This window comes from Phaseolus vulgaris, chromosome 9 (genome assembly GCF_000499845.2).
Source record: "Phaseolus vulgaris cultivar G19833 chromosome 9, P. vulgaris v2.0, whole genome shotgun sequence".
Classification (NCBI taxonomy): domain Eukaryota; kingdom Viridiplantae; phylum Streptophyta; class Magnoliopsida; order Fabales; family Fabaceae; genus Phaseolus; species Phaseolus vulgaris.
The window spans coordinates 37758570-37782874 of NC_023751.2; the positions used below are offsets into that span (position 1 = coordinate 37758570).

The following is a 24305-nucleotide window of genomic DNA, read 5'->3' on the forward strand; positions in this document are numbered from 1 at the left end:
CATATTTGCGTGTTAAGAGCATCAAGTTTGAATCAAATGCATACGGCAAAGATTTTATTGTAAAAACAAATGGAGAAAGAGCAAAACAGACACACGTGATGACAGCCCCCATTATTTGGAGAAAGAAAATCATACTTTCATACATACAGTTCCTAATGTAAAAAGAGCGTTAACGAGTTTATAGAAATAAATATATATAATTTTGGAAATTCTATATCGATTAGAGATGTGAATATTTTATTATATATAAGTGGAGGCATATTTTATCTTATTAGTCAGTTTTATAGAGTTGAGTTAAGTTTAAAGTCTATTTTATAATATAGTATCAGAGTCATTTCGAGTCTATCTTAATGAATGTTTGTTAGGTTTATCAGGTCATCCGTTATCAGCCTTTTATCGGACCACATTCACACATTAGCGGTCTTCGATTTCGATTTTATGAAGTTGAGTTAGAAATTGTAACGTGATTATATAAAAAAATTGGAGTTGTTATATTAACTCTTTGATTGGAGAATATATGATGAAAAGTGAAATTTGCCTATCCAATGGAATGTGTAATTATTTGCTATTAATAGACATATTTATTAGCAAAAACCCAGGTTGAAGTTAAAATAGATTGGTTTGTTTTAAAAGAGAGTTTGGTTTGAGAAAGTTGTTGAGCTATATATTAACCCTTTTCAAAACTACCAGCACAAGATTAATTAAGAAGATGAAGAAAAGTGATGAGAATGAAGGTAGTATGTTTATGTTTGTTGAAGACTGTTTGAGGATTTGGATTTTGTTTTTTTCCGAAAGTGCAATAATGGTTCAGCTTCCTCCTAACACCACACCCCTCTAGTCTCGGCTTTATAAGCCAACGAAAACCCATCACTTCCACATCAAACAAAACACACAACACAACACAACACTTCCTCTGCATCACCAAATTCAAACCATGGGTGGCGACACCATAGACATGGACAAGGAGAGATTGACGGCGGAGATGAACTTCAAGGACTCCTCTTCCGCCGTCATCAGAATCCGCCGCCGTCTACCCGATTTTCTTCAGTCGGTGAAGATAAAGTACGTGAAGCTGGGACTGGGATACGGTTACTCATGCAATGCAGCCAGCATTGTGATGCTGGCCATCACCCTTTCTCTCAGCTTCTCCCTCACCGGTCTCAAACTCTCCAAACTCTGCTCGCACCAGCTCGACGCCGAGACCGTGGCGGCGGCTTTCGCGGCAATCCTTTCCCTCGCCGCTCTCTTCCGGTGGAAGCGCTCCGGCGCGGTGTATCTGGTGGACTTCGCGTGCTACAAGCCGGAGAAGGAGCGGAAAATCTCGGTGGAGTCGTTCCTGAAGATGACCGAAGAGAGCGGGGGTTTCGAGGAAGAGTCTCTTCAGTTTCAGAGGAAGATTTCGACGAGAGCGGGTTTGGGCGACGAGACTTACCTACCCAGGGGAATCACTTCCCGGCCGCCGAATCTCTGCATGAGCGAGGCGCGGTTGGAGGCAGAGGAGGTGATGTTCGGGGCGTTGGACGCGCTTTTCGCGAAAACGGGCGTTGAGCCGAAGGACATTGACATTCTGGTGGTGAATTGTAGTTTGTTCAACCCTACCCCTTCTCTCTCCGCCATGATTGTGAACCACTACAAGCTCAGGAGCAACATCAAGAGCTACAACCTCGGCGGCATGGGATGCAGTGCGGGGCTCATTTCCGTTGACCTCGCCAAGGACCTTCTCAAAGCCAACCCCAACTCCTACGCGCTGGTTCTCAGCACCGAGAACATAACCCTCAATTGGTACTTCGGCAACGACCGCTCCATGCTCCTCTGTAACTGCATTTTCCGAATGGGCGGCGCCGCCGTCCTCCTCTCTAACAAGCCTTCCGATCGGTCCCGATCGAAGTACCAGCTGCTCCACACCGTCCGAACGCACAAGGGTGCCGACGACAAGAACTACAACTGCGTCTATCAGAAAGAGGACGATACCGGAAAAATAGGGGTGTGTTTGGCGAGGGAGTTAATGGCTGTGGCAGGGGATGCTCTGAAGACAAACATAACAACCTTGGGGCCGATGGTTCTGCCATACTCGGAGCAGTTGATGTTTTTCCTGTCGCTGGTTCGGAGGAAGGTGCTGAAGATGTCGGGGGTGAAGCCGTACATTCCGGACTTCAAGCTGGCGTTCGAGCACTTCTGCATCCACGCCGGTGGAAGAGCGGTGTTGGACGAGTTGCAGAAGAATCTGCAGCTGAGCGAGTGGCACATGGAGCCATCCAGAATGACGCTCCACCGCTTCGGCAACACCTCGAGCAGCTCCCTCTGGTACGAGCTTGCGTACACGGAGGCGAAGGGTCGGGTCGCGAAGGGGGACCGGGTCTGGCAGATCGCATTCGGGTCGGGTTTCAAGTGCAACAGCGCCGTGTGGAAGGCCGTGCGGGACATCCCGGAGTTAACTGAATGGCGTGGCAACCCCTGGGACGATTCCATCCACAACTATCCCCTTCATCTTAATCTTCCCACCACTTCTTAATTAATGTCTATCCATCAACACAATCTTCATTATTTACTTCATCAACTATTATTACTTCAATTTCTTCATTGCCTTCATCTTTTCTATCTCTAATCTTAAATTTAAAACATTCCAATTAAACACATTTCTACACACTACACTTCCACATCTTAGAAAACAACATTGTGGTTTTGTATGGTGTTTATTTTCGGTTGATTGGTCAATCTACTTTTTTTTCCTTGTTATTTGAATGATCTCATCGTACTTCTCTCGTTTTTCTGCTTTCCGTCTCTGTAAATTTTAGGTTCGGATGGTACTTGCAAAAAACATTTCAATGATCAAATAAAACTTTGGTATTTGGCACTGGTGTTATTAGTATTAGATGACGACGTACTTAATTCTTGAAAATTGTGTTAATTATATGGTTATTATGCACATTTGTTATTGGGTCAGATTAAGGATTTATATCATAATTAAAGATATATTATCTAGTGTTTGATCATTGATTAGTCTCATTAATTTTCTGTTTGGATAAAAAGGTTTCAGGCGGTCTTAATCGGGTGTCGAATCTCCAAGTGTTATAGGGATATGATGTATGATGTATGGTTAAAAAAAAACTCATTAGTTCTCTATTTGGATGAAAAGATTTTGATCGGTTTTAATCGGGTGTTGGATATCTAAGTGTCATACGAATCCGATCACTATATGGTTAAAAAAAACTAAAAAAAACTAAAAGATTAAGAAATAGAGGAAAATTTGACAGAATAACGTGAGAATTATTTCTCTTGTATATTTTTTCTTCTAACTTAAAAAATTATATATGAATAACGTATTATCCTTGCATGATGACAGTTGGATAATACTAATGGGATTAGTTGTCATCCTGATTTGTGTTACGTGATCATTAATTACAAATTTCTTAACAAAAATAGTGTCTAGTAGTTTGACATTCTTACTGCAAATCCAAATATCTTTGCATTGATTAATATTTCCCTAGGTAGACGCAATCCGCTATTAGGGTAAATTAAATCACAGCTTTATTCCTTATTTAAAATTCTAACTCAAATTTTAGGGTTGTCAATCGTCCAACATACTCTTATAAACGTAATTTAAAAACAAACTAACTAATTTGGTCTAACTCTTTGTTACCCAAAATTGAAAATGAAAATAATTGTAATCAACTTTTTATTAGTGAAATTATTTGCAATCAATAAAGAAAAATTCAATGAAGTCTAAGTTGGGATTGCTTTTTTTTTTTTATTGGTAAAAAAATAAAAAATATGTGGCACTTTAAAGGTGGTTCAATCCTTATACATCATGAACACTTAACAATTAGCTCAACATAACAGAAACGACATCCTTTGCAAACAGCGAAATAAGCACCTAATCAACTTAAAACAAATCACTTGTTTTTAATCGAAAACATATGTACCAGAGGGTCTATACTCCAATCTAAAAAGGAAAAACAGGTTGAAGGAACTTTGGAGGTAACTCAAGACCAAACTTTCAATTGAGCCATAGAAGAGATTTAATAATGATCGATCACTGTGTTTATTCCAATGTCGTCAAACTTCATTTACCAAAACAATCCATACATTTCCAAAAACTAAATTAACAGATGTAGGAGCACCAATCAACTTAAAGTGCAAGAAATGTGAGGCATAAGCAATATGGTCTATCGATTTCAGCCCTAACTAAGCATAGCAAAGATTTCAAACAAGCCAAACAATTATGCATTCAAATACCAAATGCTTTGTTGTCTCCTCTTTCACCCCGCAAAGGCCACACAAAATGTTATCAACCACGACCCTTTGAGATTGCTATTTTCTAATATTTGAGTTATCTTCTTTTAACTATTATTTAGATATTAATAAAAATATATTGTTGAATGTTTTCAAAACTATCAGATGACATGTTAGAGTCTAATAAGTCACATTTAATTTTGATTAACTGTTTTATAACAAAATATAAAATGTGATTTTTTTAAGCATCAAATCTCAAGAAACGTAAGTATTTTATCTGACTAACCAACGCAACACATCTTGTATACATATCTTTGTATGATAAGCTAACTTTTGGACATACGACAGAGATATGTGATTTGAAGCATCATATGGTACATTTTTAATATTATAAATATTTATTCTACTTTCAAGATAATGTCTCTTTTGTTTACTTTTGAAGAGAATCTCGTGAAGACCTATCAACATCAATATCTCTTAAAGAATCCATTAAAACTACTCCATACCAATCAACTTATGTTGTGCTTTGTGCTCATGTGTTCGCTCGACCTCCTCCTTTCGATCTTCTCTATTATATTCAGCTTGTAGTATTTTCAATCTGCTCTCATATGTTCGATTTGAAATATTCTCGGTCTTCCCGTCAATGTCTTTTCGAAATACAGTGTGGGGACAAAAACATGCAAAAATATTTCCCGACACTCAAGTCAACTTTTATGTGTCCAAGTGAGTTATTAATGTTATGTTTACTTATCTTTTTCCTATCCATTGAATGCTCTATTTATACATATATATGATGGACTTAGTAGTAGATGATGAATAGTATTGGACTTCCTTTGGATTTTGATATTTCCTTTCATCCATATAGTTGAGTTATTCAATGATTTAATCTTTAAAATATATTGGCAAATGATAATATTCACAAGGTGTTTTTTACAACATCAACTCGCAGATTTTTCAAGGCCAAAAGGTCGAGATAATTGCAAATCGATTGTCCAAGTGATCAGTGTTCTCTGGCATGTATTGAGCCGAGAAACGAAGATGTCGAACGGTAGAGTATTCAATTTTCATATGAATATTATAGCATTATTGTATATTTTATTTTTTCCTTCTTTGTTTTGAAATTTAATTGTTCATTTAGTTTCTATATTTCATAATTTCTATGTTTTATTTTTTATACATCACTCATTTTCATCCAAACACAATTTTTTTAACGTGCTTTAGTTCCAATTGTTCAAAACTGTAAAAACAAAATCAGATTAAAAATGTAAGAACTAAAACAAATTAAAAATATGTATGAAACTAAAATAAATAATTTTCAAATATAAACACTAAAAGGCAAAAGCATTCGATCTTTAAGAACAAAATAAATAACACTCATTCTTGTTATGAACTAAAGACATATAGACAATTGGCATTCTATAAACCACAAATAGCAAGAAAGTGATTGAAAGAGCTCTCTCATTGCAAAACAAGACATCCACATTAGATTCAAAATTGTATTGTCATTTTTTCAAATATAATATTTATATATTATTAAGCTGTTAGAAGGAATTCGAAATCAAGTTCACTAAATACATGTGAAAATATGTAACCTTTAAATCAAATGAATATTGAACTTATTTATTATTTATGTTTTAATTTTTAAAAATATTTTTTATTTCTATAAATTTAACTCTTTCTTAAATTTAAATAGTGATGTAATATTCAAATTTTATAACACTCCTACAATCAATAATTTTATATTAATTAAGAATCGAGCTAAAAAACAATTTGAAAAACATTATTTTCTTAACATATTAGTGATTAAGCCTATTCAACATATTGATTTTTTTTATCAAAAAATCATTTAATATATTTTAAAATATTAAAATTAATATATTTAATCCAAATCTTAGTAACTATAATATATTTTAAATGTCAACCAAGTTCACTTCAAAAGAAAGCAACATTAGATTATTTTATATTTGTAAACATTTTTTTTTTATAAAATAATATAATTAAAAAGGAAGAAGTGTAAGTAAAAGAGAAGAAGGAAAAAAAAGATGTGGTTTTGCCCAAACCACGCTACCCCCTTTCACAAGCCTCTTGTTCCCTCCGTCTCCGCCACCTCATGGAGGCGGAGCCACGGCGTCTCCGCCACCGCCAACGAAAGGGGTGGGAATTTGGGGCACAACCTTGTGGGAACTCTCCGTTCCAATTCGACTCCAATTCCGAAACTAACAGAACAAGGAGATATGAGTGGGTCAGATATCCTTTGGGCACTGCAGAGAGCGAGTGCTGGGAAGAAGAAGAAGCACGGGAAGAATAAGAAGGAGCATCGGAGGGACGAATCCTCTGTGGGCACTCTCACCGGACAAACTGCTGTGGATTACACCAACGTTCGTCCACTGTCCATAAATGCAAATTGGGCTGCTAAATTGGAGGACTTGGATAAACGTCTTCGGGAGCTTTCAGATACCATTTGATTCCACTATTTATTGTTTACATCAAGGTATATTTATTTTTTTCCTCTGGTAATAATTTAGCATAGTTTGGTTTTAAATGGTTGCTTAATTTTGCTTGAAGATTGGAACTTGGGTTTTCAGTATTATACTAAATGGATGGAGTAGCAATGAATTAGCAAGTTGGAAGAATATTATTTTGGAATTTTTAGTTTTAATGATAATGGCATATTTAAATTGCATACTGATAAGCTGAAGATGATTAGGTTTGGATTTGGTTTTTCATGCTTGCCTGGTTTTTTTCCACTAGCAAAGAGGTTGTGTTAATAGAGTTCAATAGTTGTGTTGTGATGGATGTTTGATACTCAACAGAATCACTTAATGATCCGTATTAGACGCTTGATCCTTTAATATATACATCAAAGTTTATTTTGTCTTCTGGGGGCGACACTGAACCATTTTTCAATTATATTCTTAACTTGCTGTGTTGTTGATGATGTTACACCAGATAAAGATAAAAATATTTTATTATATAAGTAGTAGGTGTAAAACTCCCGTAAAGTTGAATTAAACTTAATCCTTTTTAATAGTTGTAAATTATAATCAAAAGAAAATGATGAAATTCCATTAAACAACATTGTTCTGGTGGGGTAAGAAGCCAATCTTATATGTTTGAGTTGACTGGTTAGCTTTTTTCGCAAGACATTAGCACGTAGGGGAAGGAAAATGTCATTTCATTTTCAAATCTTTTGGACAGATTGTTCTGGTTCTGCTGTAATGTATCTTCTGTAGGAACCGGTATTGCTTATTAGGTTACCATAACTTGCATCATTCACAGAACTTTTATTATTGCTAAGTTGACAGAATGCATTACTATTTGCTAGCAGTAGCATTTAGGAATTAGTTGATACAACTGAACAGCTGTGGTACTGTGTGTGTTGTTTTTCAAACTAACAAGAAACGGTGTCTACTCTTAGAAAGCTCATATATATATGGACAGAGCAGCACAACAAAGGAAAGAAAGATCACTTGTAACTAACTTCAACTGTAAAACAATAACCTCTCTAACAGTTGCATATTCCTATACTATATGCTAAAAAAGACTTTTGATCAGTTCACCATAAAATACTGAAATTGACTCCTTAAATCATTCATTTGATAATTGCAAAAGAAAGACACTGAACTGGTATCATGCTGTTTTGCTACCTTGAATATTCTGCCGGTGATCACAGTTGAATTTCAAAATTGCCTGATAAGTTTGCAGGGTGCTGCAGTTAGATTATGGCGTTTAAATAAAAAGTTTGCAGTGTATTAATGATCGAGTATCAGAGGGAATGAGCAGAACTCTGCACTTCAAAATGCTTAATCCTCGTTGACACCATTACCACAATCTGCCCTTTAAGATTGAGCTATCTTCCCCCTCGTCAACAAAATGAAAGCCGGTGAACCTATTCTAGTGGGGTCGGGGCCTCATCTCTGAAAATTTTCTCGTGATCAATCCATTTTTTATGTATGAATGAAATAAATTGTAGCATTCAACAATACCAGCTTTGCAAGCAACCATGTAGTGGTTAATGAATAGCACGAGCTAATAACATACAATGATTTTCAATGTTTGAGAAATCTTTTACAGTATCCATGCAAAAGCAGGGGCTATAAATAATGGTTAGAAAGCGCAAAATCTTCGTTGGCTTTGTTTAAAAAGTCAAAGATGGGAATTTGGACTATAGGAACTAAATGCTGGCATTTGATTGATGCAGCAAAACCAAAAAATTATGCATCGACTTTCCACCTCGATGCTTATTTCTTCTAGGGATCAACGCTCTCAGATGTCAGCAGATTTAGCCCTTCACCTAAACAATAAAGGGTAACAATATAAATAAGATTTAAGAAATTACTTGAATTTCGGCGGCGATCAATGCACATTCGTGAAAACAAGCCAAACGCCCTAATCCTTCAGTTGTCCATTTTTCTCGTATGTGTTTTTCCTTGAATTAGTTGTGTTTATTTCATTCTTTCATTTTACATGGTTTGAATTAGATCGAATGCATTTTATAAATGGCACAGACCTGGGTCTCTTTTCTGTAGTGAAGTAAGGATTGATTAACACTACTAAAAGTGCTACTCCATTTAAGCTCACAAAACTGCCACTAACATATAAGGAGCGTTTCAGTTATGAAAATGGCCACAAAACCGGTTAAGTTTTTCTGAAGCCAAATTAACACAATTTTCTACTGGCTGTCAATAAAAAATTCCAAGCATTACAAGCTGAAAATATGGCAATTACTCTGCTGTGACTCATCTAACAGCAGTAGACACCAACATTAAAAAGTTAAATAGAATATTACTGGTCCTAATCCTAACTTTCTCTTTATATTTTTCTTCTTTTTTTCCCTTTCATGGGATAGAGATTTGTTAAGGGATTCTGTGAATGTATAGCAAATGAATAACAGGTCCCTGATTCCCAAAGTCCCCTTCACCACCAAAAGACAGTTTGGGGGCAAAAGACAGATCGCATTAATCTGTCTTCTATCCCTAATAGGGTCGATACCTTCTACTACGATTGCCTTCATCATTGCCACTACCTCCTCCTCCTCCTCCTCCTCCTCCTCCTCTCCCTGGCTGCCCACTTGGACCATTACTCCGTTCAATTCTGCGAGGTCTGCTAGGTGGCGCTTGTACACCAGGTTGTTGACTGCACCATATCAGCATCATCAAGATCACTTATTTTGCCAATTTTCACATTTCAATTCAATACTAAATAAACATTACTCCATAACATACGACACAAACTTATGATTTATATTTACAAACATGGACGTAATTTTATATTAAGATTGAAAATCATACATGAAGTAAAAGAAAATAAGACAGCATTTCATAGTAATGATAAATTAATATGCTTTTTCTACAACATCACTAATTTAAAATAAATATTGGGTAAATATGACTATTTCCATTACTATGTTAAATTACTATTGTGCATAATTGGCAATGCAATTTAAAATTAAATTGACATTAACAAATAAGCCATCATATAAATTTATAACATGATTTAAATTTAAGAGCATGTTTTTATTAGTATTTCTACATAATAAATTTATCTAAATAAAATGTATCGTATATTAATAATCATTAGATATCATTCGTACATGGGTTAATATCAAATATAAGGAAACGAAACCATTTAAATGAATTGTACAAACTTACAGGACATAGCCAATTCGACCGTCTGGTAACACCATTGGAACCATTTGCATTCCTGCCGGCATTGGACCCCTACCATATATCATTGGCTGCACAAAAGTACACAAGAACCCACAATATCCAAGCAGATTAGAACAAAGAATAAAACAAACAAACAAACACGTCAGTTATAAATATACACTGTGACTCAGTCAATACCTGTTGATAACCACCACCAACACCATATCCAGCCCCTAAAGAGCCATAAGGATTTCCAGAAAAGTTACCATATGCAGGATGAGGAAGATGGTTTGAATGCAGTCCAGGATTGTAGCCATACCCTCCATCTGGTTTTTTATCAGCTTGAGGTTTGGCAAGAACAACTTCAAGTAGTTGTCCTGCAGTTCAAATACATTAAACAAGTTTAAGTGAACACACTAAGAACATTCAAAGAACTTCTTTTACTGACAAGTGATAACTGACACTTGTTAATGATTTTTATGCAGGATACTCCTTATTCCTTTTTTTCCAGAGAAATTCAATTAAAGAAAGAGAAAAAGAGATAAACTTGAAGGGACAATTTCGTTTATTTATAACAATAGTATAAAATAAGTACCATCAATTTCATATTTCTCAGTCTCTTTTACAGCTTTCAATGCACTTGACCTCTCTGCATAATGAATGAAACCAAAATCACGTTTCCCTCCAGCTTTGCCAGGTGGCATGACCACTTTTGTTACTTCGCCATGACGACGGAATAGTTCCTTCAGTTGGTCAGTGGTAACATTTTCTGGTATGTTTTTGACGTACAGAGCTTTTACCTGAAAATGCCAAATACAAAAATGTTTGAAAGCAAAACTTCAATTACCTAATTAGTTCCCGTAGGCTCACACCCTAAAAAACACATCAATATAACCACCGCATATCAATTTATTTTTTAGTGCTGATCAAAAAAATAAAAAATAACCACCGCATATCAACATTTATGATGCTTTCGACGATCAACATCAATCCCTTTTTTAAACAAACCAGCTTTCTGTAAGTGTCAGTCATATTAATTTCACCAAAAATGATGGTCCAGAATCTAGAGAGTAAGTAAAGACACTTAAATGTTTCTGATATCTGTTCATTTCCATGCCAAGGAAAGATTCAGACACATGGCACGAACCAGAAAAATTTGAGATAGAAGGGATATGATAAGAAACCCAAAGTGATTGAAAGGGTCAATGTTATGCTTACAGAAACATTGATGAGCTTATATGTGCCAGAAGGCTAGCTTCATAATTGCCAGTACTTAACTAACAACCAAATTAACCAACTAAACAAGTGGTAATAGCTCCTAGCAACCTGAACAATAGACATTACAACCTAGGCATTAATAACACAAGCCATGAGAATGAGAAACAGCAATGACCAAGATGCATAATTCTTAGAAGTCTTTAACAAGTGTATAGGTAAACTTAATCTTACTCTTACACCACTATGGTACTTACTAAAGCATATTGGAATTCTTTGGGCCACCATATTGCGGGAACAATAATCTAAATTCCAAACCGAGACAGAGACTTAATAAGAAAAGGCATAAGCTGAAGTCAAAGTTTAACACCTAAGGCAGTTGCAAACCAATCCTGAATATAAAATATGCAGATGATTTTGAAGATTCTGACAGTCAACACATGGAAAATATATCCAATAGGAATATCTGAAGAAATGAGTAAAAGTTAAGATGATTTATATTAGTTGAATGAAATTAACAGACACAAGCACAGAAATATTCTTTGCCAAGTGTTTCCCTTCTCAAATGACTGTCCCTTACAACTGAGCACTTATGAAATTCTCTCCAAATTTATATTCCTGAATGACCCTCCCTACCCTTACTACCTCCATATATTTAACTAATCCTCTCCAGCAAACCAACTGTTGTAACTGTATGTCCTCAGCAAGACTTGTAAATTGTGACAAGCCCTGACCTTGAAATAAGGTAAACTTATCTCCCCATCAACCTTTTTCTAACCCATAAAAAAATGTTGAGAGCCAGTTTTTCCCCCTTTTTTTTTTCTTTTGGAGGAAATGATACAACTTGCTCAAATTCACAGTTTGAAAATGCAGCTCGAAAAATCAAAACACCTAAATCACAATTAATTTCTCCAACAGCAAATAGGTTTTCCTATATGCTGAGATCCATGTCAAAAGCATAAAGAAACTTGAAAATAACCATAGGATTGGGCTCTGCAGCGTGAAAAGGAAAAGGAGGAAAAGATTGCGGAGAAGGGATACATGTCCAATCAAACCCTTGATGCAATGATAGAAAAAGCAATAAGAAACTCTTAATTTGCATTCCACCTTAATTCTGGAAATTACCTGCGAAGAAGCAGAATGATCAGGAGAGTTCTTCGGATCTGCCCATGTGACAGTGGGGGTATTACCATCCAGCTTAAAGCTTGCACTTGACATCTTTTGCCGTGAATAATCAGCACATGCATTATTGTAATACAAAACAAAAGCAAATCCACGATTCCTACTTGGATTTTGAGGGTCCTGATAAAAACAAAAGGAGTAGGAATAAAACATTAGGCCTGCCAAAAGTTTAATGTAAGCTAGTAGCACAGCCACCCGAGACTGCACCTTTATGAGCTCGATGTTTTCAACTCCAGGACCAACTCCTTCAATGACTTTCCTAAAGTCATCTTCCGTCCAAGTTTTTGGAACATTACCAATGAATAATCTGTGTTTGGTTTCAGAAAGTGAACACCTCAATGTTTTCCCCTGAAATCGTGAATAATTTTTAAACCATTCACCAAAATTAGATTCTTAATTGAAATCTGTCTTGAAAATAAAATATAGACAACAAGATTTCCAGGGAGTACATAAATACCTTAAATTCCCTGCTATGTATCTCCTCTATTGCCTTTTGTGCTACCTCTTTTGTTTTAAAAGCAACAAAGGCATAACCCTTGTTTTCTCCAGTGTCCCTGTCTTTCATTAATCGCACCTGAAAAGAAACAACAAATAAAAATCTTTTAGCAAATGTTCCCACCTGCAGAAAGGACAAGTTTATAATATCATTACATCAATTTATGAAGGCTCACCTCAAGAATATCACCCACCGGCTCGCACAAATCCCTTAAATCATCTTCACATACATCCCGAGGAAGTCCACCAATAAAGACTTCCGAACCATGAGGTGGAAGGGCAAGAAGTTCGTCATGCTTCTCTTTCTCATCTTCATCAATGAAAGACGGTTTTTGATCATCATCACCAAATTCAGTGGCAATGTCACTTTTTTCTGCTTCAGGTAAATGGTCCTTCCCACCAACCTCTGCTGTTGAATCCTCATATTCATCATGTTCCTCAACACTACCTTCAGCATTTTCATCTTCACCTCCATCCACTCCATCATCATCTATTTGTTCTTCAACATCATCATCCATCTCTTCCATAAAATTTTCCTCATCAAGGTCCACTCGCTCATCAATTTCTGCACCTTCTGACATGATTGGATCAGACTTTTGTCATGAACAGCTGACTACCTGCAGGTTCACAAATTAATCACAAAATCTGTACAGAACTTTAGGATTTATAGGACACCAGGTTTAGGTAATTGCTTTTTCAGAGGGGAATTTTTTTTGCTAGGAAAGTTAGAGTGGAGGCATACAGAGGCATAATGCCATGCAGAACCACATATACCACCCAGCAACATGACTAAATTTCTTTCATTTGACCAGTAAGTAACTGAATTGAGAACCTAAGGGTCATCTTTGAGAGAAAAAATATGGAAGTGAAGGGAAGGCATTGGAGGGAGATTTATATTGGCTGGGAGCATTTTAAAATGGGGGAAAGAAAAGGGTTTGGAGAATTTTTAAAACCCTCTAAAACCCTAATTCCTCCAATTTGAGACATTAGTAGAAAAACAAAATAAATTACTACTAAATTTCTTTCATTTGACCAGTGGGCAACTGAATTGAGATCCTAAGAGTCGTGTTTGAGAGGAAAATTTGGAAGGGAAGGGAAGGCATTTGAGGAAGATTTATATTGGTTGGGAGCATTTTAAAATGAGGGAAAGAAAAGGGCTTGGAGAATTTTAAAACCCTCTAAAACCCTAATTCCTCCAATTTAAGAGTAGAAAAACAAAATAAACTACTCAATAATCCCGGCCAACTTTTGGAAATTCCAGCTCATTCATTCTCTCTGATTTATATGCAAGATGCAGAAACCCTATCTCTCTCTCATCCATGTTTGTCTTCTCAGAACTGGGAACCTCTGTCTCAGCCCTCCAAACCACTGGTGATTCCAATCAACAAGAAGAGGCAATGGTAGACCTGGTCCTTGAGGATCTGGATGACATATGTTCCCACCGGCAGCAAGATCATTGAAACAAACGAGGATAAATGGATGATAGTACTGACCAACTCTACCAGACCTATCCATTCCACTTGTAAATCAATGACAAAATTGAGGATGAGTACTGGGGACTTCCCCTTCATTTCCTTTCCCTCCTAATTGGGGGAATTTCAGACCTAATTATTCATTCCATTCTTGACCTATTCCAGTTATAGTTCTACACTATGAAAATGGCAATAGGCAAGTTTAAATATTCTCATCGAAATCTCTATGCAGACAAAATCGTGTTTGTTCAATGTTGGGACAGAGGAATGGCAAGAAATTGAATCAGCTATTAAAATTAAACGAGAAAAAGAAGCAGACATGCAAATCTAGGGTGAAAAAGAAAACCCTGAAAGGTTAGGGTAGGGTTAAACCCTCCGATGTGAGTGGAAGAGGATAAGACAAGGAATATAGGGCAGAGATTTGTGACATACCAAAGAGAAAGATGGTTTGTTGGTAGATTGGGAGGCCAAAAATGGCGTTATGGGAATGGTTAGGATGGGATCGAAACAAGAAGTGGGGCGAAGAAAAAGAGGCATATTTATGATGGAAATGAAAAAAGGAGGAATTTTTTATGGCGTACCAGTGCTAATAAATGAAGGGTTTTCGGATTTGCTTCTGGGTGGGTTTCGGTTCTGTGATTCTTCTTCTTCTTCTTCCTGTACACAGAGAAAGAGAGACAAAGACTGAGATGTGTGTATGTGTTTATCTGCCAAACCCTCTCTTTTCAGATTCCCCTAATAGTCAATAATATCAAAAGGTCGTTCTCACTTTATTCATTTGCACCCGCTCTCTCCCTCCATTCATCAATCCCCACGTGTTTTTATACTCAATTATCACCTTTGGATATTGTCCTTACCCTAGCTTAAATTTAAATTTTCCTTATTACCATTATTATAAAAAAAATGTTCACCAAAGAATATTTTATACATTAACAAATCAGTATTTTTTAAATTACCAATTAAGCAATATTTGAAATTATAATTAGGAATTCAATTCTTCTATTCACTTGTAGAAAATAGAGAGATTTTAGTTTTTTTTTATATAGATCATAATATATTTTGATTAAAAAAATTGTACATATGATCAAAAGATGCCCGATTCAGTTGAAAATAAAGGTAACCCTAATATTGTTTTGAATCTGCAAACAATTTATCACATTTACATGTACATTTATATATATTAAAATGAATATAATTATATAACAACAATATTTTTTAAATTAACAGGAAAAGCTATAATTTAAACAAAAATAGGAAATATGAGTAATTTAATAGAATAAAATTTAAATATCATAATATAACTTTTTAAAATAAATATTTGACATCATAAAACTTAAAACTATATCATTTTTATACATAATAGTCTTGGATTACAAGCATAAAAAAAACTACAACATTAACTTTCTCCAAATTCTTCTATTTTACAAATTTAATTTCAAACTGTCTTACTAATGTAACATTTTTTTTCCCACTTTCTAGTACTTCAATCTTTTCAATCTTATCATTAAAAAAAATCATTAAATAAAAATCAATTTTAGAGAAAAAAATAATTAGTTGCAATATAGTGATTAAATTAAAAATCATTTTATAAACTAAAAAAATATTAATTTATAAATTAATTTTTATTATTGATAAATAGTTTTTAAATTGATATCTAATTAGTTACCAAGATTTTAACTACCAATTATTTATATTCTAAATTTGACAACAAAAACTTTGTTTAGAAACTATTTATCAATAATAGAAACTAATTTAAAAATAAATAAATAAATAGTTTTTAAAATGATCTTTAATTTAGTTAATATAACAATTAATTTTTAAAAAAAAAATTGATTTCTATTTAATAATTTTTTTTTAGTATATATTCATATTATTATTATTATTCTTTTCATCTTTATAACCATCTCATTTATTCTTATATGTTATTATTTGATTAATTTATCTTTTTAGGAGATGAGAAGTTTTTAGTGTACTTTTAAGTTTTAAGTTTATCTATGGAATTTGAGTTTGAAAACTAACTAATGAATTAATTTTGTTGGTGTAAAGTTAATTTTGAAGTGTGTTAGACATATAAAAATCTAAGTTCTTTTAAAACTTAAAGAAAACCAATTTTGTGATGATAATTCCCCCACATTCATGGAGGACTTTCTCACATGTGTTTTTCCTTTTGATATGTCTCTCTCACCTATATGAATACAATCACATCTATGTGATGTAATATTTAAAGTAACTTGTCTCCTATTCTTATGCAAGTGAAGTCTCATTTCTATTGGTGAACTAATACAATTTTCACATTACCATACATTTTACATATTCATGTGATTTCACTCACACTCTCATAAACAAATTTCTAATATGATTTTTTATAGCAGTGTCTTATTTTCATGTGAAAATAAAACTAATATTTATTCTAGTATTTCCTACACTTAGCATGTTTTTTTTTTTAATTTTGTTCGATCAATCATGGAAATGGTTGAAGGAAATTCATGTTTGTATGTTTTGGAAAAAAAAAGAATTTTAGTAATGTCTATAAAAACAAATTTAAAGATGCATCAAGTCATTACAAATAAATAAACAGAATAAATGTGAAGATAAAATAAATAAATAAATGTTAATACAGCCACAAATAATTAAGAAGGTAAAAATCTTTTAAATTTAAAATTTTAGAACTGATAATTTCCTCGACTTAATCCCAATTTTAATTAATTTTTTTTCTTTGTATTTCACTTTATGCTTCACAAATATTTTTTTTATTAATAATATTTGTTCTCGAACGTGTGTTGGGGTCTAGAGAACAATTGTTCTTCCACTCCCTTCGGTCGGTCACTACCACTGCTGACTTCCTGCTTTGCCTTCCTCCCCTCGGTCGTCTGGTCTCACAGGCTGGGATTGTACCTGCAAAAGACACTCCAACGCTCAAGTCAGTTAGGGTGTTCGCACTCAGATGTCAGAGTACTGTAAATAATGACGTACTTGTTTCTTGGAGTTTGTGCTATTTATATTACCTTAATGGGTCTTTGTTAGTGGGCCAGATTAGGGGGTTGGTTCATGTTTAGGGTTGTGTTAAACAACCTTTAACCGTGAATTAACCCTGCCGACTTGGTCAACCCATAGCTTATCGTCATGGGTCGATTGGTCACGTGTCGTCATGTGACCTTTTCATTGTGATTTATTGATTGAATGGTCAAATTCCTGATCGACTCGTTGTAGTTGACTCGGACGATCCAATACAATATCAAATTACTACTGAGAATATTATTATATTGTGGTTTTGCTCCCATCCTTTATTTCCTAAATGTTTTTAATTTCAAGCTAAGTTTATATTGTTATTTATACCTAATTACAAAATATTAAACTACAATTGAAAAACTAGCCTAATGCTTATAATTACAAGTTATTAAAATAGTAAAATTATATCATCACAAGTTATTGACAAATGTATATTAGCTCATATATAATATATCTTCACTAACATTTTCAGTATATGGATTAATAATTTTTAGGTAAAAGTTTAGGGAGAGTGAATAATTCTCCATTATGACAATAAAGTTTCGTTTAGACAGTAAAGAAACTTAAATTCATGTTATCTATATATCAATAAGTTAACAAAAATTAAAAATAGTTAAAATTTAAAACAAATGTTTTTTAGCCAAAATTTATTAGTTATAGGTCGAAAATTTAAATTATTAGTTACAGTTATGGTAAGTTGGAACATGAAAAAAAATATAGAAAGAAAAAAAAAATTACAATATAATTTTTTATATTTTATATTAGTTTTGTCAAATAACATGTGAGGTGAGTGTTTTAAAAAGGGAAAAAGATAATCTATATGTTAGATAAAAAAAATATGAAGTGCTTTTACAATTTTGAAACATTTGCAAACATGTCAATGTAAAAAAAATCCATATCTATTAATAAAAAGATCTTTTATAACCACTTTCTAATATTTTGGTGAATATATTTTGTTAGTAATTTTACTTGTATTAATATAATTTATTTTATTAATTCTCCCATTGTTTTCTTTATCTTTATTCAAATATACAAGAAAATAGGAGATTCCAAACTGTGGAGATGGAAAAAGGAAGGTAGAAAGATACATTGAAACTCAATAGTGTGCTACAAGAGATAATCTTAGGCTTATATCTATACTCATTTCCTTGCCTTTGTCATAAATGGACAAGGATATCTAGTATGGCTCACAATCAGATTAAGCAGAATTTTGACCTCTTTTGTTTGGCAAATTTAAGTAAATTTATAGTGAGAATCACTATAAAAAAAATTATTAAATATAAACTAATTTTAAACACAAAAAAAATTAATTATTATAGTGATTAAATTAGATATTATTTTAGAGATTAAAAAAAATATTAGTAACTAAATTACTTTATATTATTAATAAATAGTTTCTAAATTTGTATCTAATTAGTTATCCAGGTTTTAACTATCAACTTTAGAATCTAAATAATTTGTAGTTAATTAGATACTAATTTATAAAATATTTATCAATCATAGAAACTAATTTAGATATCGGGGTTTTGATCATCATAAGGTCTTTTTTTTTCCCTTTTTACCAAAATGGTGTCGCTTTAAAAAAAATTACAAATTTGGGCAAGTCATGCCAACTTGGCACGACTTTTGCCACGTCAACCCCTGAAGTCATACCAACTTAGCACGACTTTGTCCACGTCATATATATATATATATATATATATATATATATATATATATATTAATTCCAAGCTTATGAGGTCCAATTTAATCAATGAAATAGATTATTCAATTCTAAATAAACAAAGAATTGCAGAACCGAAGGTCACAATAGAAGCAATTGTCCGCACAAACAAGCTTGATAATAAAATTCAATTTCAAGTTTGATTATTAATTTACTCATTTTCTTTACATAAGTATTTGTTCATTCATAAAAAAATTATTTATCAAATTAATTTCAAATATTACATAACTCATAATTTTAATTATAATTAACTAATTCTAATATATATATATATATATATATATATATATTTAAAAACAAACAAAAAAATTAAAAAAATATGACATGGATAAAGTCATGGCAACTTGACACGATTTCAGGTTGACGTAGCAAAAGTCATGCCAAGTTAACATGACTTCAGACTGACGTGACAAAGTCGTGTCAACTTGGCATGACTTCTACATATAAAGTCGTGTCAAGTTAGCACGACTTGTCCGTAATTTTTTTGACAGTGACTCCATTTTGGTAAAAAAAAAAAACAAGATAGTAAAAAAAAACCTTAGATATCAATATTTTTTTTAGTTTCTAAAATATTATTTAATTTAGTCAAATAATAATTAATTATTTATTATCTTTAAAATTAATTTTTACTTAATATTTTATAAGAGTGAATCCTGAGTGAGCACAAATGAAAGCTCAAGTCTGTATAACAAAGAAAATGTCGAAGTTGGTATAACAAATAAAACGTGAAGGACTTTATTCTTGTATCATATCATACCAGTGAATATGTCTTATAACATGTGTATAGACTGAAACCAAGTGTTGTCAACTCTGCTTCTTTGCCATTAAATACTGTGGATGTTTTTTGTGATTCATGTCATTAAAACCTTAGTAGGTAAATTATAATGTAAACTGAATAAACTAGAACTGATAACAAATTAAATGACAGACATCACTCTTGAAGGAGGAAGTAAGAATTTTGTTTTGGAAATTGAAAACTTTTGAAGCAGAAGTAGTATTAAAAGCAACAAATGATCTATAGTGCTTCAGAGTTCATCCTTCACATCATCTACTTCTCTGGTTCTCTCAGCATCATTAGTACAAACCCTTGCTTCCTTATAAATTCTCCCTGGCCTGCATAAGTAACCCTTCTTTGGTGCACAGTGACTATCTTGTGAGCAAATGCACAACCCTTCCATTGCACACCCATTCTTAGATACTGTCACCCCTTCTTTAAGTCCAAGCATTTGGTCTGTCCACTGGCTCGAGAAAACCCCTTCTGGATCAAACTCCTCTTTAACCTTCAAAAATTTCTCTGCATTATCATATTTCTTTATTACTCCTAGAAATGCTAAGTTTCTATTTTTACCCCAGTGGGGTGATCCTCCATATTTGAACAACCCAATTTGTTCTATCTCTTCAAGTATATCTTGGAAAAGCCTAGGAGCCAATGGATCTTTACTGCGATAGTAGGTGATGTCAAAATCCACACCATCTTCTGATTTTCCAAGGTATGCACTGGAAGCTGTGACATAGCGCATAAGGATTCCATTTGCTGTTTCTAAGCCACACAGTGCCTTTGGCTCCAACTCGACAAGCTTTTGCACATCTTCAATGAAGTTTTTTACTACAGACAGGGAAATGCTAAACGCAGTTTGGTGAAAGAACTCTCCTTTTATTCTGGAATCCCATGGACATGCTGTGATCAATCCATCGTTTAAACTATCTAAACATGTTCCTGATGCTTGCATCCTGTTGCTAAATCCAACAATAGGATACCCAAGAAAGACACCTACATCATATGTTTAAACAAATAGATTAATATTGTTGAATCTTATTGTACAAGGGTAGAAGGGTTTGGACAAGGGTTGAAGGGTTTGGACACTTGTGAAGTGTGTCTTTAATTATATTTATTCTTCATTGATAAAAAATTATTAATATTATTGAATTTGAAGTTTTAAGATTAGTAGGATGAATAAAAGTTTTAATAAGATATGGGGTTGTGTGTGGGTAGCTATGGTAGCGAAATTGTGAAAACATAAGAATAAGAAGATTTTTAAAAGTGGTAGTATAGATTATATTGAAATTTTTTTCTATGTTGCAAGTGAAGGTATGATCATGGGTGAATTTCAAAGACTATGGGGTAAGTTTTTCATATTTTGACGGATGTTTTAAATCTTTGGTATGCATCTATTAGAAAAGGGTAGGAGTTTATGTTGATTTGTGGGATTGTTTACGTTCATTAGTCATGACCCTCAATTTTATGTGTTCTGATCTATGTAAGGTTTTTTTTTAAGATAGATTTTGACTGACTTAACTTTATATAAGAGTTAGAGTTGAGGTATCAGTTCAATTTAATTCATTTTTTTTTGGCCAATCAAATTTTTTTTTGTTGAATTTGAAAGTTTTTTCATTTCTGAGTCCAAATTAATTGCCATTTTACTTTACTCAAAAACAAACAAAAAAAAAAGAATGGTGAAAAAGAAAAATGAGTACCATTGTTAGTCAATCCATAACCAATGCCTGACAGAGTTGCAGTTATCAACTTAGCACCAAGGCACTTCCCATTAGCATCACGTGTTGCTTCTTGAAGTTCCTCTGTTAAACCAAAATGTGAAAAAACAACTACTATAAACAACAACATATTTGACTGTTAAGTTGTCCTTTCTCTCTTTTGTATTCATATGCACGTACATATTCAAACATGCATGCACTGTCTCTGTTATATTTTATATTATGAAATATTAAACATATCTGAATTGTTGTTTAATATTGATTATGGAAGAATAGAAAAAATAAGAATGGAACCTGTAGATCTAACAATGGCTAATGCTGCTGAGAGTGTGGAACGAAATGGGAAGAAATCGTATAAGCCATTTCCAGAGGTATTAACAGACACACGGTCATCAATTCTATAGACAGCTTTTTGTTGACTTGGGTACCATGTTACATCACCAAACTCATGTTTTCTTCCAAAACTAACAACTTCATCTCCTAAATCCGAATCATCTTTGCTCACATACGTAACAGATCGCTTGAAGAGAGGCTCCAATTTTAGGGTAACCTGTATAAAAGTGTAGATCAAACTAAACTGGTATCTGTAGAATACCTAACACACTTTACTTTGGACATAATAAGAGTTCATATATGTTTGAAAAAAATAAAATTTTATCTTAGTTATATTCTTCTATATCGATTAGAAATTAGAATAATTTTAATTGAATTAGATTTAAATTTTATTTTTTAATATATATTTTTTAAGTTAAAATATGTCTTTTTAATTCAACTAGTAAAATGTAAATAATTATATATCATGTTTTGAAGGTCACCCTTGTATCTTATTTATTTGGGAGGTGGAGGGTGAAATTCTTGGCTTGATCTGCACTGCATTATTTCAAGATGAGAAAGGCTTTTTTATTTCTTACAGGTGAAAATATTTAATTAGAAAGATTTGACTTGGCATTCACGTGGTTACTTCAAAAAAAATTACTAGTTGGATTTTTTGAGATTTGAAGATTTTTTAAACTCTCACCACATCCTATTACTAATTCGTACGTAAAAACATATATAAAGAGTGATCTAATAATTTGTATATGAAAAGATATGTTATAAATAATTCGATAACGGTATAGTAATTAGAATGATTTTAATAACATATTAAGAAATAAACTTTAAACTTAATTCAATTTCGTAATATTGTGTTATAATCTATGAGGCTCGGACACATATCTTAAATAAACATATCCGTGTCGGATACACGTATCGGTGTCGACACTCATAGGACATTTATCGGTGAAGTGTTCAATTCAAAAAATATTTGTTGAATTTTTTAAAATTCTAATACGGTTCTAACACAATTTTAAAAGGTATAAATACAATAATTTTCTAAAAACTTAAATTTATTGTATAAATTTTTATTATGATTATAAAAATAAGAAACAAATTCTTTTGAACTAGTCATGAAAAATATCTTCCTGCTCCCAAAAGAATATGAAACATACTTTTGCACATAAATATTTATTTTCAATTTATATAATTTAAAATTATATAATATATAAATCCGTGTTCTCGTATTATATAATATATAGATCTGTGTCCTCGTATCTTACATTTTAGATATTATACGTATCTCTGTGTCTGTAACCGTATCTATGCTAGATAGGTTATAATTAAAATTAAAGAGTGAAATATTCTAATCTTTTAACGATAATTTTTTAAAAGTCTCACAGACTAAAATGATATTAAGGAAAAAGGAATACGTATATACCTGGGAAAGAACTCCAAGAACTCCGAGGGAAACTCTGGCTGCATCGAGAGAGGAGTGAGATTGGTTAAGGGTGCGAACCTTAGCATAACCATCTTCTTCTCCAGCAGGAGTAACAATTCTTAACTCCACCACATACTCATGAACCGCACTTCCTTTCCCCCACAACGTGCTTCCATGAGCACCAGTTCCCATGAGTCCACCAATGGTTAAACCCCACCAGTACGGAGCATAAGGCAGGGCCAAACCAGCCTCACCAGCCGCGGAGATGATCTGTCTCAGCGACGCGCCACTCTGCACAGTCATCGTCCCTTTCTTCGCATCGATCTTCAGTATCTTGTTCAGATTCTTCGTGCTTATCAGCAACCCGTTTTCGCCGTCAGGACAAGCCAGCTTCGTTATGCTGTGGGAAAAGCGCGTCGCGGCTTTCACTTTTCTTTTGTTCTTGGAAGCTGAGGCCACCGCGGACACGAGCTCCTCCTCCGAGGTGGGGTAGATAACCTCGGCGGCGCGGCAAAGGCTCCGGTCAGGGAAGATGCCATAGGTGTTGGTGATGGTGCAGTTTTTGTTGTTTGAAGCACACCGAATTGGATCCTCTGGAGGAGTTGCAATGACTCCACATGCACAGATAAATAAGAACACAAATGCGTACTTCAAAACTTGTTCCCTCATCTTTTTACTGTAAAGTTCTTATCTACTTCCTCTGCACTATGCATCCTATTTATACACCATTACATATCTTAACAAAGAGACGTACATGATCACATTTTTAAACACTTTTAAACACGTTACACTATTATTTTAATATTTTTTCATATTATTTATTATAAATTTACTTTTTCTAATATATATTTATTTCCTATTGCATAAAAAAATTATACACAAGTATTATTTTGATAAGAAAAAATGGTAGATGAACCAACCATGGACTAAGGTGAATACTACACACATTTGAAAAATATTTTCGCTATTAGCGCACGTTATCGAAGTCTGCATCCAATATTATTTTATTAAGTAATGCTATTAAACTTGGTCTTCTATAGTAATCTAATCGAGGTTTAGTGTGATTATAGTTTATATCATAA

General features: G+C 33.4%; 4 protein-coding genes across 7 annotated transcripts; 2 read left to right on the top strand and 2 right to left on the bottom strand.

Moving 5' to 3' along the window:
- The first annotated feature begins 660 nt into the window (after window positions 1-660).
- LOC137820206 (3-ketoacyl-CoA synthase 1) lies at window positions 661-2572 on the top strand. The gene has a single exon (XM_068624140.1). It carries the CDS (start codon window positions 935-937, stop codon window positions 2510-2512), a length of 1578 nt encoding a protein of 525 aa, XP_068480241.1. The 5' UTR covers window positions 661-934; the 3' UTR covers window positions 2513-2572.
- Window positions 2573-6239: 3667 nt separating this feature from the next.
- LOC137820209 (uncharacterized) lies at window positions 6240-8286 on the top strand. 4 transcript variants are annotated; one of them, XM_068624147.1, is made up of 2 exons: window positions 6240-6724; window positions 7932-8286. In XM_068624147.1, exon 1 carries the CDS (start codon window positions 6276-6278, stop codon window positions 6696-6698), a length of 423 nt encoding a protein of 140 aa, XP_068480248.1. In that variant the 5' UTR covers window positions 6240-6275; the 3' UTR covers window positions 6699-6724; window positions 7932-8286. The 4 variants fall into 4 exon arrangements, 3 of the variants coding, with proteins under 3 accessions (XP_068480248.1, XP_068480249.1, XP_068480247.1); XR_011082581.1 differs by having other exon boundaries at window positions 6241-6856; window positions 6992-8286; XM_068624148.1 differs by having other exon boundaries at window positions 6241-6724; window positions 7949-8286.
- A 561-nt stretch (window positions 8287-8847) lies between these two features.
- Window positions 8848-15019, bottom strand: LOC137820208 (heterogeneous nuclear ribonucleoprotein Q). Its single transcript, XM_068624145.1, has 9 exons — window positions 14827-15019; window positions 12950-13390; window positions 12736-12852; window positions 12486-12626; window positions 12222-12398; window positions 10477-10681; window positions 10080-10258; window positions 9885-9970; window positions 8848-9369 (listed from the first exon to the last, which is right to left on the bottom strand). The coding sequence occupies exons 2-9, from the start codon at window positions 13352-13354 to the stop codon at window positions 9210-9212; spliced, it is 1470 nt and encodes a 489-aa protein (XP_068480246.1). The 5' UTR covers window positions 13355-13390; window positions 14827-15019; the 3' UTR covers window positions 8848-9209.
- A 4759-nt stretch (window positions 15020-19778) lies between these two features.
- LOC137820210 (probable L-gulonolactone oxidase 6) lies at window positions 19779-23975 on the bottom strand. Its single transcript, XM_068624149.1, has 4 exons — window positions 23224-23975; window positions 21765-22020; window positions 21453-21554; window positions 19779-20748 (listed from the first exon to the last, which is right to left on the bottom strand). The coding sequence occupies exons 1-4, from the start codon at window positions 23890-23892 to the stop codon at window positions 20003-20005; spliced, it is 1773 nt and encodes a 590-aa protein (XP_068480250.1). The 5' UTR covers window positions 23893-23975; the 3' UTR covers window positions 19779-20002.
- Window positions 23976-24305: the final 330 nt, after the last annotated feature.